The sequence below is a fragment of the Eretmochelys imbricata genome, chromosome 5 (genome assembly GCF_965152235.1).
Source record: "Eretmochelys imbricata isolate rEreImb1 chromosome 5, rEreImb1.hap1, whole genome shotgun sequence".
In the NCBI taxonomy this organism is placed as follows: Eukaryota; Metazoa; Chordata; order Testudines; family Cheloniidae; genus Eretmochelys; species Eretmochelys imbricata.
The window spans coordinates 132,364,271-132,381,641 of record NC_135576.1 but is presented as its reverse complement, the minus strand read 5'-3'; the positions used below and the strand labels follow the sequence as shown (position 1 = coordinate 132,381,641).

The window sequence follows — 17,371 nt, the reverse complement described above, 5'->3', positions numbered from 1 at the left end:
CCGCCAGGGGGGCGTGGTTTGCAGCAGCCGTAAAGGTGCCCGCCTGCGGCGGTCAGAGCGGTGGGGTCGTCTGCGCATGCGCCAGGCAGGGCGCGAGGCCGGGCCCTGTGTCGCGCGCTGGGCTCGGCTGCCTGCGCGTGCGGCCGGGCTGCCCCTCGCGCCTCGGCCGGCGGTGCCTCGTGGGCCTGCAGGAGGCCCGGGGCGAGCCGGCCCCTCCGAAACCTTGCCCTCGAACGAGCCCCGCACGCCGCGGCCCCTGTGCCCGCAGCCTGGGGCGGTGCCGGGCGCGGGGAGCCCGCCTGGACGGGGCAGGCCGGCTCGGGAGGGCAGCCGTTGGTTGGAGGCGGGTAGGAGCACCCTACGCCTGCGGGCCCCTGAAACAGGCTTCCCGTGGGCCCGCCGGCGTCTGGCGCTGCTCAGGGGGTCGGGGGACGGGGACGGAAGGTCTGTAAGCCGCCGCCGCCGCATCTGAAGAAGCGGGTGTTTTTCACCCGGGCTTGGCTGCGCCTGCGAGTCAGAGCGCGTGGAAGCAGCGCCGGGCGCCCGGGCTCAGGCCGCGTCCCCCTGGCCAGGCCCCGCCGAGCGCCCGGACGCCGCGGCTGGAGCGCGCCCTCTCATTCCCGGGGCGAGAGGCATAACGCTTGCTGCGTCCCGGCTGGAGCCCCGCGGCGCCAGGGAGGGCGCCCTGGTCGGCTAACGCGCTCTGAGCGGCCTCCAGAAGCGCCCCACGCTGCCTGTTCCAGCCACTCTGGTCATCACCTTGAACTCCTCTGCCCTGCCCTCAGGTGACCAGTCCTCAGGCCCGCCCTTTACATTCTCTGGGGATTTTGAAAGTCCCCTTCCTGTCTGCTCAGCCAGGTGTGGAGTGCTCTCAGCGACTCTTTCCGAGTAAGCATGCCTCCCCCCGCCAGGCAATCCCCGGTATGGACCAATGGCGAGGTGCTGGACCTCATCAGTGTTTGGGGGGAGAAAGCTGTCCAATCCCAGCTGTGCTCCAGCTGTAGGAATTATGATATCAAGGGACATGATGGAAAAGGGCTATGACCAGGACACACTGCAGTGCAGGATTAAAGTGAAGGAGCTGTGGAATGCCTACTGCAAAGCCTGCAAGGCAAACAGCTGCTCAAGTGCTGCCCCCTTGACCTGCTGTTTCTACAAAGAGCTGGATGTGATACTTGAGGGTGACCCCACTTCCCCTCCAAGTACCACCATGGACGCTTCAGAGCCCAGGTCAACAAGGCAGGAGGAGGAGGGAGACACCTTGACATCCCGAGCTGCTCTCAAGCCAGGAGGAAGGTAGCCAGTTGCAGCGGCTGGTGCTTGGGGAAGGACAAACACCAGAGGAGGTTCCCTGTAAGCAGCTTTTTTTTTGGGAGAAGGAAGTTGTTCGGTGTGAGCTCTTGGGGCGAAGGCTGCATGCATGCCTAGATGCGGAATAGGGCTTTGATGTGCTCTCTCACATCGTGGTAAGCAGCCTCAGTGATCTCTTCAAAGGTCTCATGCAGAAGCTGGGCAAGCCGCTTGCACAGGTTCCTTGGAAGAGCTACTGTGCTCCTTGTCCCAGTCAGGCTAACATGTCCGCGCCATTGTGCCGTGAGGGGCAGAGAGACCGTTGCTGCACACAGGCAAGCTGTATAGGGGCCAGGGCGGAAGCTGCATTGTAGAAGACCCTCCCTTGCTTTCCAGGTCACCCTCAGCAGCGAGATAGCTTTCAGGACAAACTCCTGTGGAAAATGTGGGGACAGTGCTCAGTACGGGGGCCCCCTGCAGCTGTTGGCTCTCACCAAGGCACAGAACCCCAGAGGACAGTATGGCCAGGAAACAATCAGTTGCCCTTGCCCCTGTACTTACCATTTTGGGACTCCTGTGGGTTATGTGTACTTGCTTTGGGATGGGCAAATTCTGCCATTGTGTAGACTGTGCTTGTCTTTAAGTACAGGCAAATCGTTATGCTGTCTAGTGTGAACAGTGCTACCTCAGTTAAGTGTTGCATTTTGCCTTTACAGATGCAACCTTGAGATCTCAGCTGTCTGTGTTATCGCTGGCCGAAAGATTCCAAAGAATTAAGAAGAGGCCCCATAGAAGCAAAGAGGACATGTTGCCTGAAGTAATGCAGCAGTCCCTTAATGAAAAATCAAAAAGCACAGGAGTGGCAGGAGAGGGAAAAGAGGGTCCACCAGCAGAATGCGGATCGCTGGCCCCAAAGCATGGAGCAGCTGCCAAGCATTATGGAGCACAAAGCGGACGCGATACAGGTGCTTGTAGCCATGCAGGCAGAGCACTACCATGCTCACCCCCTCCTGCAGTCCTTGTCCCAAAACTTTCCCTTGTGCCCCCATGTCACCTCCAACCCACTCTCCCCCACATCTGGGTTCTTATTGCCACCAGCTGCCTCCAACACCTATAGCTTCACCACCCAGACCTACAACCCTTACCCACTGCACTCAACCCCCCATCACCCTGCATTTTAGTCACGTGGTAGCCATTCCCCGCATGGGGGCAGGGGTTTTTTCTCCCAGCACTGGTGCCGCAACTACACCACCACCTTAAAGCGCTGCTGACCACATACCCTTAGATAAAGGTAAGCTGGCAGAGACTTAGTTTGTACAAAAGGGAGACACTGAGTGTGTTAAGAGAAAGTGGGGTGATTGTCCTTCCTATCCTCCTTTCATTAAGAAGTTTTCAGTTTGGGGTCCTGATGGATCCTCAATGACACCTGGAAGTACAAGTAGCACCAGGGGCCCAAAGCATCATTTTACACAGGTAAGTGGGGTGTCTTAGGGGATGGGGAGAGCAAGGTGGCCCTGGGTGGGGGAGTATCACATGGAGGGTCATGTACCTGCCCCCCCTTGTGTCCCTCCCATGAGGGCAGTACTGGCAAATGATTTCTGCTTGCACCACTGCGTGCAGGGCTCTGTTCATCTAACCCCATCACTGTGAGAGGTGGGCTCTAAGAAGTGACACCAGCTATATACAAGAGCTGGCAGCATTGGATGTGTAGGCAAAGCAGGGGTTAAAGGCCAAGCTTGCAAACTTAGTACTGTACTCCAACTAAATTTCATATCACCCCATTCACTGCATGCACAGGCAGGGCTTCACTTTTTGGCCACCTAGGAGATTGTCCCAAGTTCATGTATGTAAATAAGCTCTTTAATGCTAGGACTAAGAGGCTAGGGCTACAGTCCTATAATAGAAAAAAATAGTTGGGCCAGGAGAAACGTACAAGTGACATAGATCAGGTGGACTAGCTACCTTTAGTCTGTCTTCCCTCCCCCCAAAAAACTATTTAACAGCTATTTATAGGATGGGTGAAGTAGGCACCTAAAAATAGGAAGGGGAACTGGATAAACCTTTCTGTGACAGGAGAAAACTTGCAATGTGCATTTGCCAAGATACAGATATGAATTGACATCGTATTGCCCCACATGGGTCTAACAGCTCAAAACAGTAGGAAACTACTTATGATCCAGTGTTGTATGGAGTGTAAGAGACAGATCCATTAGTACTTCAGCTTACTACTGGTATGACCTGCCTCCCTCTGGGTAGAGCTCTCATTTACTGTATTCAGCAGCTTTTATGCTATGCTACTGAAAAACAAAGTCAGTCTGACGTTAAATGAAGAGTGCAGTTTTGCCTGACATTTAAGTAGATTCTTACAGCTATAACAAGGCTCCACCTTGACAGTGTTGAATGTACCTCTTTGAATGTGAGTTTCATATTTTTAATTAAAACTAATGGTTACCTTGAAACATTAGGAAAATATATTGAAGAAATAGTATTTAAGACTGAACAGAGCTAGAGAAAAGGAAGTAGAATGCTGGAATTCAAAAAAGGTAACTATAGGATGGTCACTCATTCTGTTCAGTAGACCATGTAATTTCTACAGGTTTGGTTTTGATCTAATCTAATACTTGCAGTGTAAAATACACACCAATATCTTAATGCTCAAGTAGGAGCATCTTTCAACCTACACAGTTCATATTTCAGCCAAAATAAGATGCTGTGACAAGGGTATTATGCAGCTGTTTCAAAATTAATTTATTAATACAAAATGTTTGTAAGACGTACACAGTTTGAGTTAAAGACACAGCAAATAAAATACTTTGTGGGCTCTAAGGCACCCCTGTAGTGCTGTTATGACAGGTCTGTTATCTTGGGATACTTTATACAAAGAATGAGGAATGAAGCACTGATTACAGAATACCTGAGGTATTGTCAAAGTGATGTACATGGAAATCAATGTGCAATCTGTAAAGTAAAAATCAGTGTGACAATTCAAGATCACTAAGTACACTCACGTTATGCCACAGCAGGAGCATGGATTATAGCTCCACTTATGAAAGGCACATGCAGCAAAAGAGGTGTTAAACAATGGAGGGAAATGAAAAGCTTTGCCTGATAGTCAGATATCCATAAAGCCCGTTTCACAGTGGCTGGGAAAACAAATGCCAGATTTCCCCTTCCAACAGTCAATAAAATGTTTGGAAAAATCTGAGTTTAGGTGGAAGATCACACTTGAATTAGTCTACCAAGATGATTAAAATCCATAATGTACTATGCTCAGAAGAGTTGAGAGAGTTACCTTTTTTTGTGAAGCTGAATATTTTCCCTATAGCAACTAGTTAGTTTCTTCACCTTGTGTGAGTGAGGTGTGAAGGATCAATAATTTAGAAAAGATGTAGGAAACCTATGTGTATGCTCCTGCAGCCTTGTTACACAGGGCACATACTTCTCCTACTTACGAGCTTTTTGAAAGACCATGGAAGTAAGTCTAAACTGAAAATTCAATTACTGCCCTTTATATCCTGCACCAGCAGACAAACTTAAGGTATGCATGCACGTATATGGATGTAAGTTATCAACTATCCATTTCCAAAATTAATAACGCTTAAACTTCAGTAGATTCACATACTTCCACTGCCTTTTTATGCAAAATGTATTTTTTTTTTTTTACAGTTTACCACTATATTAAAAAACCCTTATTATGCGCTGTTAGATGTAATTTACAGAGACTAACAGCAGTCCCTTAACCAAAAACTTCTGTAAATAGCAGAAATACATTTAAAAGATAAATCACATTTTTACAAGAGAACTCAAATTTAGCTACAATCCTTCCCCCTCCCCCCCCCAAATACTTGAATTTTACAATGAGCAAGGCCATTAAATTACTTACATACTTGGAAACGCTGTGCTACATGCAAAGAATCTAGCACAGCTCTAATGGGAGCTGTGCCAGCACCACCATTCAAGAGGGTTGCAAATTTGCGCAATCAAATCAAGTGGCAGAGTAGCCTCCAATAAAATCCGCTTGCCAGAAACAGTCTCAGGGTATTCATACATTCTTCCTATGTCAACTCATTCTGAAGCTGCAGCTAGTACTTTATCTTTGCTTACACTGTACCTAAAAATAGCACCAAAGATGCTATGCAATACCATTAATATACCTGCACTTTCCACAAATGTAAAAAGATCTGCAAGATGTTACCACAAAAACCATAATCCAAGAACGAACATCTGAAGCGCTTAAGGCAATTCCTCATCTCCGTATTCTATTTACTAAAAAAAGGGGACTTAGCAAAAATCCAACTACTGCAGAGTAACTTCAAACTTTAAGGGCAAAATAACCCATACGTTATTATTTAGAACAGCTATATCTTGGATATCAAAATAAACCTTGTGCAGCATAAATCACAGTACTAAATACTTCAGCTTGTTTCAAAGCAAGCTACCATAATAGTTTAAGAAAAAAATAATCAAGAATTCCACTGTCTACATCTTGTGCATAATCAAGTGTACCTTGCAGGTTTCCTTACAATTTGCTAAAATGTTCAAGTAAATTATGTATCTGCACTCAATTTTTGGGTTTGATTCAATGGTTACTGGTTTTTTCTTTATACATGTTAAGTTTTCCTTTACTTAGTGTAAAAGTAAGTGTATGCTGCAAGGTATCAGGAACTGTAGCTAACTATCCCACATTGAAAAGTTAAAGATGGACAGATAGGAACAGAAACTAACCTTTACTACCATCAACGTAAGAGTCTCAAAATAGAAACAAAGCTTACTCTTCCCTTCTAAAAATCAATTTTGTGCCCCATCCTGCATGCTTCTAAACTCCCTCAATTCACTGGACATTATGAATGCTCACATTGCTGCATTAAGGACCTGATTCTCCAAACGTGAAGTAATTAGGATGATGGCTTCACAAGACAACATGGACTGTCCCAGAGTACTATGATAAGCAGATTCAGATGTTGTTGAGCTCAATTAGCACAAAACCCTTTGCCAATCATTTGAAATTGTTTTCAGTTTTGTACATTTAAATTGGACAAGAAGTTCAGCAAAGGAGAGAAAACATACTGGAAGCTGTTTTCTTCCTCTTCCCACACAAAAAAGATTTGTATAACCATATTATAAAATAAGCATGGAAAAGAAGCCACGAAAAAATGTTGAATTCATGTATAGAACTGAATACCAAAAAAGGTAATTCACTTATCCTCAGTTTCTTAAAGGAGTAGCAAATGCTGTGCAACACTACTGGAGATCATGGGCCAAATTCAACTATGTATAAAACAGATTAAATACATCTGATTTTGCCTGTGATCTCCACAGTTGTTGCACGAGATTTCTTCACTCTACTTTCCTTCAAGAGGAAGAATTGAAATGCTCCTAAACTTAGAGGAATGTCTGTTTCCAGGGACTGAATGTGCAGAGTGCAAATCATCCCTCCCTACATCATTCAGTTCAACTCCCAAGAAGGGAGGCATTTCAACACAGCCACCAGCATTTTGCTCAAAGAAAAGTCTTAGTGTGACTGTGCACCATAAGAGACCTCTAATTACAGAATTAAAAATTGGTGACAATATTGTCCATCATCTGCAGGTCATTTTGTGGGACCCTGGACTAGAACAGGAAGGGAAACACTGATTAAAAGTGGCTAAAATAGATTTAACACTAGTACAAAACATACTTTTATACTAAAATGTTTTCTCTTAGCTCTCTCCATTAACACGAATAATTTTTCTACTGTATGCAAAGGTTTGCTGCTAAGGACTAGGATCACTAGATATCCTCTCCAAGATCTCCAATTAGCAACTGGTTGCCTCAATGGGGAGAAATACATGGAGAGCAGACATCCATATGAAATTGCTGTAGGAGGGGTCTGAATCTGTTCAATGTATCAAACAAAATCCCTTATACTGAAGAGTGATTCTACTGTTTGTTAAAACCATTGCGTGCAATATGTGTCTCTCCCAAAGCAGCACAAGAACCATAAACAGATTTTATAAAAAGCAGTCTAGATTAGCAATCTTTACAAAGGAGTACAAAATAACATAGAAGTGGCAACCATAAAAATGGGCAGAGGAGGGCTGGTGCAGTGCTCTAGTAACAGTTTAATGCTTTGTCCTGTTTCAGGGAAGAACTCCAGGGCTGGAAAAAGTAGACACATTCAGTCCCATGAAAGGGGTGAAAGGAGGAACCTCAGCATTGTTTAGTGACCACCTCTAATAAGCACGACCAGAATTATTTCATTCTGGAGATCACAAGCAGTAAGGAAAGAGTTGCTTGGGGAGCCTTTCAGATGGGAGGGTGCATTTAAAAAAATAAGAGCTTGAGGGGGTTCAGAACTTAAAAAAATCCAGAGCATTCAAAGATACACAGAGTGGTCCTACCCAGTTAAATTATGCTCTTAAAAATACAAGCTCCTAGTAGCTTTCCAGTTTTGTAGTCTCATTCTATTTAGACAATGTTTTGCTAGTGAGTAGTTTTTACTATTCACTATCTACTTGTGTTAGAAGTGATATAGGTGGGGTTGAGCAGTAAGCAATGTGCTGCCCAGTCTAACTTTAGAGATATTCATATGCCTTCCTTTTTTGAAAGAAGAGTGCCTATAGTAGATTAAGTACGATGAACTAATCTACTACATTAATGTGCATGATCACTATGTAATTTAGTGAAATTAGTGGTACTCTTTCTTCATTAAAATGAATGTAATGTCATAAGTGCAACATGAATGAGTGTTGGGCTGTCTACTTTAAGCTTCAGCTTAGCTGCATTCTTGAAGTCTTAAAACACCTCATCACCACCACTGCACGTGTACACACTTCAAACTCATTAGAAAGTTTTAAATTATATAAATCTGGTTGAAACAGGACAAAACCTTATTTAAACTGCATATTAAAAACAAGACACTTAAATATAGAAAGCATGGAAGCACTATCCGTACTCCAAGCTGAATGCTTTAAAAAAAGTAATCAAATATAGCTGAAAGCTTATTAAGGGTAATATTTGGGAAGTGTGTTATGCATATCTCCCCAATAATCTAAGTAGAGGGCTCACACAGTAAAGATCAGGAATGCTCTGAAAACACTGGTGTAAAATTGATGTGAAGTCTTCATTTTCACTAAAGTGATGCAGGATTACTGAGCTCGTGTTCTAACTATGAATAGCCTATAAAGGGACATTCAGCACTGCCCATTTAGACAACTAAAGACCACCACAAAATGATACACTATTTATTCAACTAATACCAGAGGGTAGCCAACCTGTATCAAAATGACATTAGCTACTCTAGGAGAACATCTCAAGTCTCAAACTTGCATTATGGCATATCCATGTGTGGAAATTTGGGGGACTGGTTTCTTCAAAGGGTCACATATTTAAAGCTTCCATTTAGGACCTCAAAAATGGACTCCTTTTCAGGGTGGGGGAACAAGGAGTGAAAAAAGTGTATAGTAGTAAGTGCTGTTCAAACTAAGATCATACCTGCCATGTGCAGTTATACTGAAATGATGAAGTATCTAATACAATCAAATTCAGTCTAATATAAAAGCACATAGCTACAGCTCCTGACTTCCCCATCCAAAGCATCAAAAAAAGTCAGTCTCGCTTTCTATCTGGCTTTCTGGATTCACAGTAAATTTCTGCTAATGCTTCAGCCCAGAACTTTTGCACTATTGGTGCCCAGGCCTTAAAGCAGCAGTGGGGTAGCAAAGCCAGTTAATCCATTGCTCACAAGCTCCTGTAAATAGCAGCTGCACAGAAAAACCCACTCAGAAACAGGAGTATAGTATCCAAATAGACACATTATTGGGTAACATTGGTTAGGCTGGTAGCTGAACCACTCAATCCATTTTCACTCTTCTGGAGCATTTTCACAGCACTTGGCACTTGCAGTCCAGTACTCAATGCAAGTCCGCCACACCAGACCTAGAAGATAAACCATTACACAAAGCTACAGTGAGTCAATGTTTCAAAGCCAGTAAAATCCATTTTTCCCTCCACTCACATTTTCAAATGCAAATTAAAGATGACTTCACATGCTAAAACTACAGTTGTCCCTTTCAGGAGATTCCCTGTCCAGTATGTTGACTGAAGAGTAGGAAGTGGGTATTCTACTTAAAATAACCCTCAAGTGTCTATGAGAGGCACTGCCTAGTACACAGTGATGTCCTGATGAAGATAGTCAGAGGGGACAGGGGAGTTAAAGCATAGAAATCAGAAGTGTGTTCTCTTCAGGAATTTAAGGAAAAACGACCCAGAAATTGGGATAAATACAACATAGGTAGATTGGTCTGGTACAATCTGATCTCTAAGATACTGATTTTTCAGACAAAGGAAAATGCAGCAGATCTACTCTACCTGGATTTCAATAAGGCATTTAACACAGTTCTATATGGGAGAAGATGGGGATTAATATGAGAATTGAAAGGTGGGTATGGAACACGTTAAAAGGTCATGACACTAGGTCATACAGAAAGGTGACCTGTCAGACTGGGGGAAGGTTACTAAGCAATGTTCCTCAGGGATCAGTTTTGGGACCAATCTTATTTAACATTTTCATTAATGACTTTGACACAAAAAAGTGGGTGTGCACTAATAAAAAGGTTGCCCATATGATCTTAATTCTGCCAATTTGTGCATCCACCCTGTGTACTGAATAATGCAGAGGTCCTAAAAAGAATATACTGAGAGACTGTGCATATGCATTATGATATGAGGGGGAAGAATTTAAGGATGCCTGTGCAACCTAGATTCATAGATATTTAGGTCAGAAGGGACCATTATGATCATCTAGTCTGACTTCCTGCACAACGCAAGCCACAGAATTTCACCCACCACTCCTGCAAAAAAACCTCACACCTATATCTGTGCTATTGAAGTCCTCAAATCGTAGTTTAAAGACTTCAAGGAGCAGAGAATCCTCCAGCAAGTGACCCGTGCCCCATGCCACAACATTTAAAAAAGTGTGCAACCTCACTTCTGGTATTTCTTATCTTGAGCGTTTGACTGCAACCTAAATGTTTTTGTAATGCCCATGTTTTTTAAAAAAAAAAATAAAAGGCGTGAACAAGTTTTATTGTGTGCAACTCCCTCCCACAAAATCCCACAACACATTCTGAGCAGGGTTTGAATCTTCAGTATTGCATCAAAGATAGCAACCTTGTCCTGTAGCTCAAGACGTAGTAATCCCAAAGGAGGATTGCTTGGTAGGAGAAGCCCAGACAAGTCCAGCTATGTCCCTTTACATGATGTGAGCTGGAACTGCTGCCCCATGTGGTTCCCCCAGCCTGTCTCCTCTCCCACACTACTGCTCAGGGATGCTCCTCTCCCACTACTGCTGCTCTGACAGCTGCTAGAAAAGTGTACTCTGCTGCAGCAACAGCAGGATGAGCCAAACTAGATACACAGCGTGCTTGGTGATTTTGGCAGGCAAGAAGGGAAATGGTGATTTTTAAGCTTCTGTTGAGATATAAACTTAGACTTCCCCTGCTGCACAATGAAGGGCTACCACAAACAAAAGATGAGAGCTTCTCAAAGAAAATGCTCTCAAGAATCCCATATGCCAAGTGTTAGACAACCAAAACAGAGGTCAAAACATATTAGTGCTAAAAATAGAAGTGAAGTTAATTGGGTACTGACCATGAAACCTGGTAGTAGTGGTTGGGTAAATTTTGTTTTGAAGGTGTATAACAACTGCTTTGAACTTGCATTATAAAATGAGAGCTGACCTGAAAGAGAAAACCAAGTTTTAAAAATTATATATGAAACTTGGTGTTAACAAGAGGATATAAATCCAAAATTGTTCTGAACAATGAAGAATTGGAGCCCCAAAAGAGGATACAAAGTGACAGGTACCACTTAGGCAGTCAACATACTGCAGATGTCAGCAAGAAATTTCTTACTCTTCATTCCTGGAATTTGGAGCTGTATGATGTGGGTTTTACATGTGTAGTTCACAAGCTCTTATACCTGCTATTGTTAGGGGTTGCTTCGAGGAGTTGGTACTTGATAAAAAAAAAAAAAAGACATCTCTTACTAAGGTAAAAGGAATTTCAATTAGTGCCATATAGTCCACTTCCTTATTTCAGCAAACAATCAAATACTACCCTCTTTACAGAGCTGTGTGTTAGCCTGGTTACCTTATTGCATAGAAAAGGTCACCACCTACTGTCAGTGGCCAAAGAGTACAGTACAGATGTAAGAACAGCAGCTGTCCAAAATATCTGTGGCAGCATTGCAAAGTAAGGACTGAGAAGGCAATGCAAGTCAGTTCGCAGAACTTGCAAGGAAAGAGAAAGCCCAAGGCCGTAAGCCCAGGTAACCTCCAACCTTAGTTTTATTCTAGTGGCAGTTTCCACAGTACTGGTTGTCTAGGTAGTATTTAAAAGTCTCATTTTATTGCTCTTTCCATTTGAGAAATAGCTAAAGTCATCTTTTGGTTAATCCAAGTTCATCTGGGTATCTGAAAATGGAACAGCGATTTACAACATATTGCCATTAAACAACTACTTTTCTGTTCATAACCCTTCACTACTTATTTATCAAGTAAGTTGTGAGAGGTAGGACAAGGTGTAGGTCTATTTCTCTTAGTTCCATATTCGCTGAATGTTTTCGCCATTTTTCAGAAGTCTCCCCTCACACATTATATCCAGACTTTAAATTTGTGTTACAGAAAAGTTTCCAGTGTTCATGGCTCCATTTGAAAATCAGAGTTAAGTAATTTGACAGTTATGTACAGTACCTTCATCTCTCTCTCAATATAGTGTCCCTCCTCACCATGAAAAGGCAGAGGAGTGTAAACTAAGGTTGAATCCTAATGTATTTCCACAACATTTACAGTATTATGTACTCCTGCAATTTGGCAATACCCATCCATTACTAAATTTCAATCTATGAAGTCCACAACAATATAAAGTTACCTCCATCAAAGTCACAGTACACTCCTATTCTGTCCGGAACAGTCATATCTAGGGCTTTGGCTTTATTATTGTGCTTTGCAGCAAAGGTGGTTTGTAGCCAGTTGTTGACATGGATACACCAGCTTGTGTTAGTCTTTCCCAGTTGATCAAATTTTCCCAGATTTTTATATGCTACTCCCACACTGTAGGATTTGCAGTCCTTCTGGGCTCTCACCTCCCAGTAGTGCTGTCCACTTTCAATAGCAGTGTCTCCTGTAACAGACCACAGATGTAGAGGTTTTTTTATTCTTTACGCCGACGCATGCAGTACAGGATAGACTTCTCACTGGGCAAAACAATGAAGCCTACTCAAGAAATAACTACTAGGTAAAGACTTAGAGGTTGTAGACAGTGAGCCTAGTGGAAACAGACCAAAATCCAATAAATTTAAGATTAGAAACCTTGTGTATATTCATCACATTCAGTAAAGGTGGAACAGAGAGGCTTTTTCTGCTCTCTACCGAAAACAGGTAATTTAACAGAATGTTGTATTTAACAAAACAAGTGCACCTTGATGCTATTACAATTGGCACATTAGAAAAGTCATTTAGCAGAAGTATTTTAGCTATCTTTTGGATAACCTTACAGTAAAAGGCTACTTCTTAAATGCTAGAATTTCCTGCATACATAAGTATCTTCACTCCCTGAATGAGCAAAAGGATCTCTGCACAGATCTGAAAAGGAGAATCTAGCGTACAGATCCCAGTCTGAGCCCAGGTTGCAGAAGTCATTGTCAGAAAAACCTTGGGATTACAAGCTACAAATTGTCTCCTGATGGAAACCCAGATCTATCTGCCCTTGCTCAACACTAAGTAAGAGTTAAAGCAAAAAATTCACCCTACCCAACACTGTGTACGATTCACCAGTAAAGCGATCTCTGCTGCCCCTTATCGATGGTGACCTCGAACTAACAGATGTCCTCTTTGGAGATGGTGTGCCACTTCTATAAAAGAAATAAAATAATTTGCACTCCAGTATGGGGAAGTTTATAGACCAGTCAAATAATGGACAGGAAGCAGGATACAGATTATTTTATGTGAGTCATGCCTGAAGTGTTAGGTGCTTGTGTTGCAATTTCAAGTGGCATGCTGGACCAGCCATTAGCTGCACTATAAACCCTTCTATATATAAGTGAGCTAGGGATCATGCACAAGGAGGGCTGACTAAGAGGGAAGATGATGAAAAGCAAACAAAAAAGATTTAATGAAGATGAGGTAGTGAAGAGGAAAGCCAGGAGAAGTTGAACAAGTGAATGGGAGGAGAGTAAAATCAAAATTTAGAATTTAAATGAGCCATCTGTCATTCAAATTATATGCAAGAGGTAATAAGTTTCCCCCCCATTGCTTGCAGAAACCTAGAAAGTTTTGATAACAAATTTAGATGTTGGAAAATGGCAAATAATGAACATGGCAGGTCACTTATTGATATTCAGGTGTATAGTGAAGCATGAGACAAAGTGTTGATGTTCATCACAACACGGCCTAGAATGTCACTGCAATTTTTAAGTTGCTTGCAGAAAAAAGCAGCAGGACTATACACCCATTGATAAATCCTATGTGCACTTTATTATATTTTTAGAGAAGTTTAAGACTCCAAGAGGCAAACAATGCTACAGTAACACTAAAGAGAATCTTTTAAAGGAGATATTGAAGATCTAAAGTCTTTTATGGAATATAATGGGCCTGATGCTAGTATCTAATATTTACAGAAATACAATAGATGATGGAGGTGGAAAAAGCTTGCTAAGATTCAGCAGCTCAAGAATTTTTAATGCATTAAAACCAGCTTATAAAGCAATATTCTTCCACTCAAGAATGATGATCAGACCAAAAAAATGTAGGGGAGTAGATATGGTCTACTTGTTACCATACTGGAGAAGCCTCTCAAGGCTGTTACATTCATTAATATATCTACTCTCAGACATGTAGTGTGAAAGTACTCAGAAGTCCTATGAAACAGAACCTTTAAAAAAAGGGGGGGGGGGGGTTTCATAGGGCATTTTTCAGGTACTAAAGCAAGACCAAGGAAGGCCTATGTTCTCTAATCAGACTTCAAAAGAGAAAAGTGCTCCAGAAATAACAGGACAGGGTAAAATTTTGTTTTTGTTTACAGCATTTTATCCCTCTTTACAGAGGGAATCAGTTGGGTGGGAACCAATATTTTAGAAAGAATCTAGTTAGACTAAACATTTCACTGTTCTTTAGATAAGCCCCACACCACAACAACTCTAGTAATTCAGGCCTAGACAGGGCATTTGAGGAGGTTATCTTCACCTAAAGTGAAGATTTGAGAAGGGAGAGTCTGAACAGAAAATGAGATTTCATTGAACTTAAAAAAAAAAAAAAAAAAGACTGCTTAGTTAGGCAACTTGGATTAAAGTTTACCTTTCACTATTAATGCAATGTTTTGCTTTTCATTCAGATTAGATGACTTAGGCTGTATCTTCACCACCACCACAAAAAAAGAAAGCGTTTTTACAGCGAGAACATACAGCTTAGTTATCTCACTGCAAAATCCTAGCAGAAACAATGTTCTGTCGTTTACGCCACAACGCAACTAGGCAAGGTCAACTATGAATGTGGTGGCGGGTATGGTGTTGACCTTGTTTAGGTACAATGCTAGAAAGATCACCTGTGCCTTGTCTCCACTGACTTTACAACTAGGTAATTTAATTAATTAATTGTTAGTATCTCTCATTGCTAGCACAATACTGCAGTGTTTCTGTTGCTGACACTGTAGGATGATGTTTAAGTCCCTGGTTATTTTTGAAAATTCACAATAATTCCTGTTTATAAAAGTTTAACACTTTTTCCTCATGAATTATTTCTAATCTATACTGAAATGACAACATCTTTTTTAACTATAACATCACTCTGTGTAATAGCAGAGTAATGGAATTTTGTTCCTCAAGTGCATGCCTATAGTCTCAAGTTTCCAGCGTTTAACTGTTCAGAGACCAATTATAGCATTTTGCATGACAGATTAATAGTGTTCTCAAATTGTGCTAATACACTTGGTCATATCCCCTGACCTGACTGTAATTTAGATACACCTTAAGAAGCAGGCTTGAATTTGCCAGATTGTAGGATGTCATAGCAGCTCCTAAACTGCTTGCAAAAAGAGGAACAAGGTAGGTGGGATAGTCTTTTATTGGACCTACTTCTATTGGTGAAAGAGACAAGCTTTTGAGCTACAGACTTCTTCAGGCCTGTGTTTCACCAACAGAAGTTTGTCCAATAAAACATTATCTCACCAACCTTGTCCCTCTAATATCCTGAGACCAACATGGCTACAATACTGCAAGAAGAGGGTATAAAATAAGATAATGGTACTTTAAAAGCAGCATGTAACAGTTTCTAAGCAAGCCAACTGAAACATTTTAAAGGCTTGTGATAAATAGGAATAAAAAGTAGCAGTTTACTTACCAAAAGAAAAGGAAATAAGTGAAAGCATGAAAAACAGCAAAGCCAAGAATTAAAGCATATTTTCAGAGGGGAAAATATCCACTGCAACATTCCATCCTGCTCCACGTACACCACTGCTGAGAAGCCATCCGCTTCTGTCTATCAGAAGCGAGGGCTTAGATTTTCCTTTAGATGATTTTCCAACAAGATATGCAGAAAGTGACATGGTCATTTAGAGACTCATTTGACAGACAAAGGCAGCATAATAAAAGCAGACATTTTGCAAGTTGGGATTTTTCCTCCACTCAATTTTGAACAAGTTACTTCAAACTTTGAAAATATGCTACTTTATTTGAAAAAAAGTGGTCTGTAAATGACCATTTCATCCAATGGTTTGACCTTATCCACATGACTCCAACAGCCTTTAACAGTTCACACAGTAACCTTTACTATCTTGGATAAAAATGAGTAAATAAGATAGTGTATTTTTAAAAAATTAAGCTGTCCTTTTCACACAAACTACCAATCAGAGGAGTAAGTCTGGGATAAAATGGGCACAAAACAAGTTTGTTAGCTTATCACTTGCTGTTGGGCCTTCTTCAAATTTTATTTGAATGCAGGTCTTGGAAAGACAGTCCAGAACAGAAGGTAGGGCAGTAGCTTCTCCCAAGCCTCCAGCATGAAGAACCAGAAAGCTTGTCTAATAGCTTCTCCTGGAATAGAGCCTACCTTACATGCTAGACTGGGCAGGGTGACTGGCTCCTTCCGCAGAGAAAAATATCGAGAGTTGGCTAGAATTTTTCTATGCGTTGAACAATCTTATGTCCATGAAGGGAGCAGTGCACAGAAATCTAAGAGATAACAGAACAAGTAGTGGTGGTCTCTAGAAGCAGTAGCAGAAAAAGAAGTTACTCTTTGGCATGGTTCCTGAAACTAAAATTAAGGACAATATACTAATCTCAGGAGCAGTTTTTCCCCAAAGCTGCTGACCTTCCAGGCAGTCAAGTTTATAACATGTATGCATGATGAGAAGTGCAAGGGGGAGGAAGATACAGGAGATTCTGGGCAACAGTGTATTTCTATTTTGATCCCATAAAACAAACAAACAGAGGTCTCTGATGACCACGGAGGAGCGGAGCCCCTTGATGCTGGAGAGCGGTGCCAACTGGGAGACCGGAGTGGTTCCCCCACATGGGTCGCCAGTGCTGCAGGCCGATGAGACGGAGACGGTGGTCTTATGGCAGACATCACCACCGGTTTGCCCACAGAATATATGGTGCCTGGAACCGGTGCCGGCGACCTCACCTGCCTAGGAGGTGAAGGTGGTGCCGTAAGCGCCAAAAGGTTTGCTGCTGCCTCAAACGCCTCTGGCATGAAGGGAGCTATAACGCCTTGCGGCAGTAGGCCGGTGAGTGGTGCGGCCCGGACTCAACTGGACTCGTCCCAGGGCAGGAATTAACGGAGTCCCCACTGAATGTGTGCCCGATGGGGTCTTGCTGGCCAACTAGTCCTTAGACCTGGTCGGGGAGTGTCCTCTGTCGGCCTTTCCTTTTGTGGGGCACTGGGGAATGGGAACGGTGCCTCACCGATGTCTGGGACCTGTGGATGGAACCATGGTGGTACCGAGGGTATCTGGCAGAGTCCTTTCTCGGCACCAGCTCACACGTTGACTGTGCTGAGCACTGCGAACTGAGGATGTGGCACTTGAGGCCGGATCTGCTGCGCCAG

The 17,371-nt window shown here is 42.6% G+C and overlaps 1 protein-coding gene and 1 long non-coding RNA gene across 3 annotated transcripts in view; one reads left to right on the top strand and one right to left on the bottom strand.

Annotated features, from left to right (window-relative positions):
* Positions 1–147: 147 nt before the first annotated feature.
* LOC144265342 (uncharacterized) lies at positions 148–10,353 on the top strand. Its single transcript, XR_013346256.1, has 2 exons — positions 148–1,353; positions 2,007–10,353. It is a non-coding gene; the product is annotated as an uncharacterized LOC144265342 (long non-coding RNA).
* The window catches only part of FSD1L (fibronectin type III and SPRY domain containing 1 like), a 59,710-nt gene continuing 51,402 nt past the window's right edge, over positions 9,064–17,371 (bottom strand). For both annotated transcript variants that reach the window (XM_077817931.1, XM_077817932.1), the window contains 4 exons: positions 13,082–13,182; positions 12,201–12,452; positions 10,921–11,009; positions 9,064–9,207 (listed from right to left, as the gene is read on the bottom strand). In XM_077817931.1, the coding sequence (XP_077674057.1) occupies positions 9,085–9,207; positions 10,921–11,009; positions 12,201–12,452; positions 13,082–13,182 (565 nt within the window). In that variant the 3' untranslated portion in view covers positions 9,064–9,084. The remainder of the gene's footprint in view (positions 9,208–10,920; positions 11,010–12,200; positions 12,453–13,081; positions 13,183–17,371) is intronic.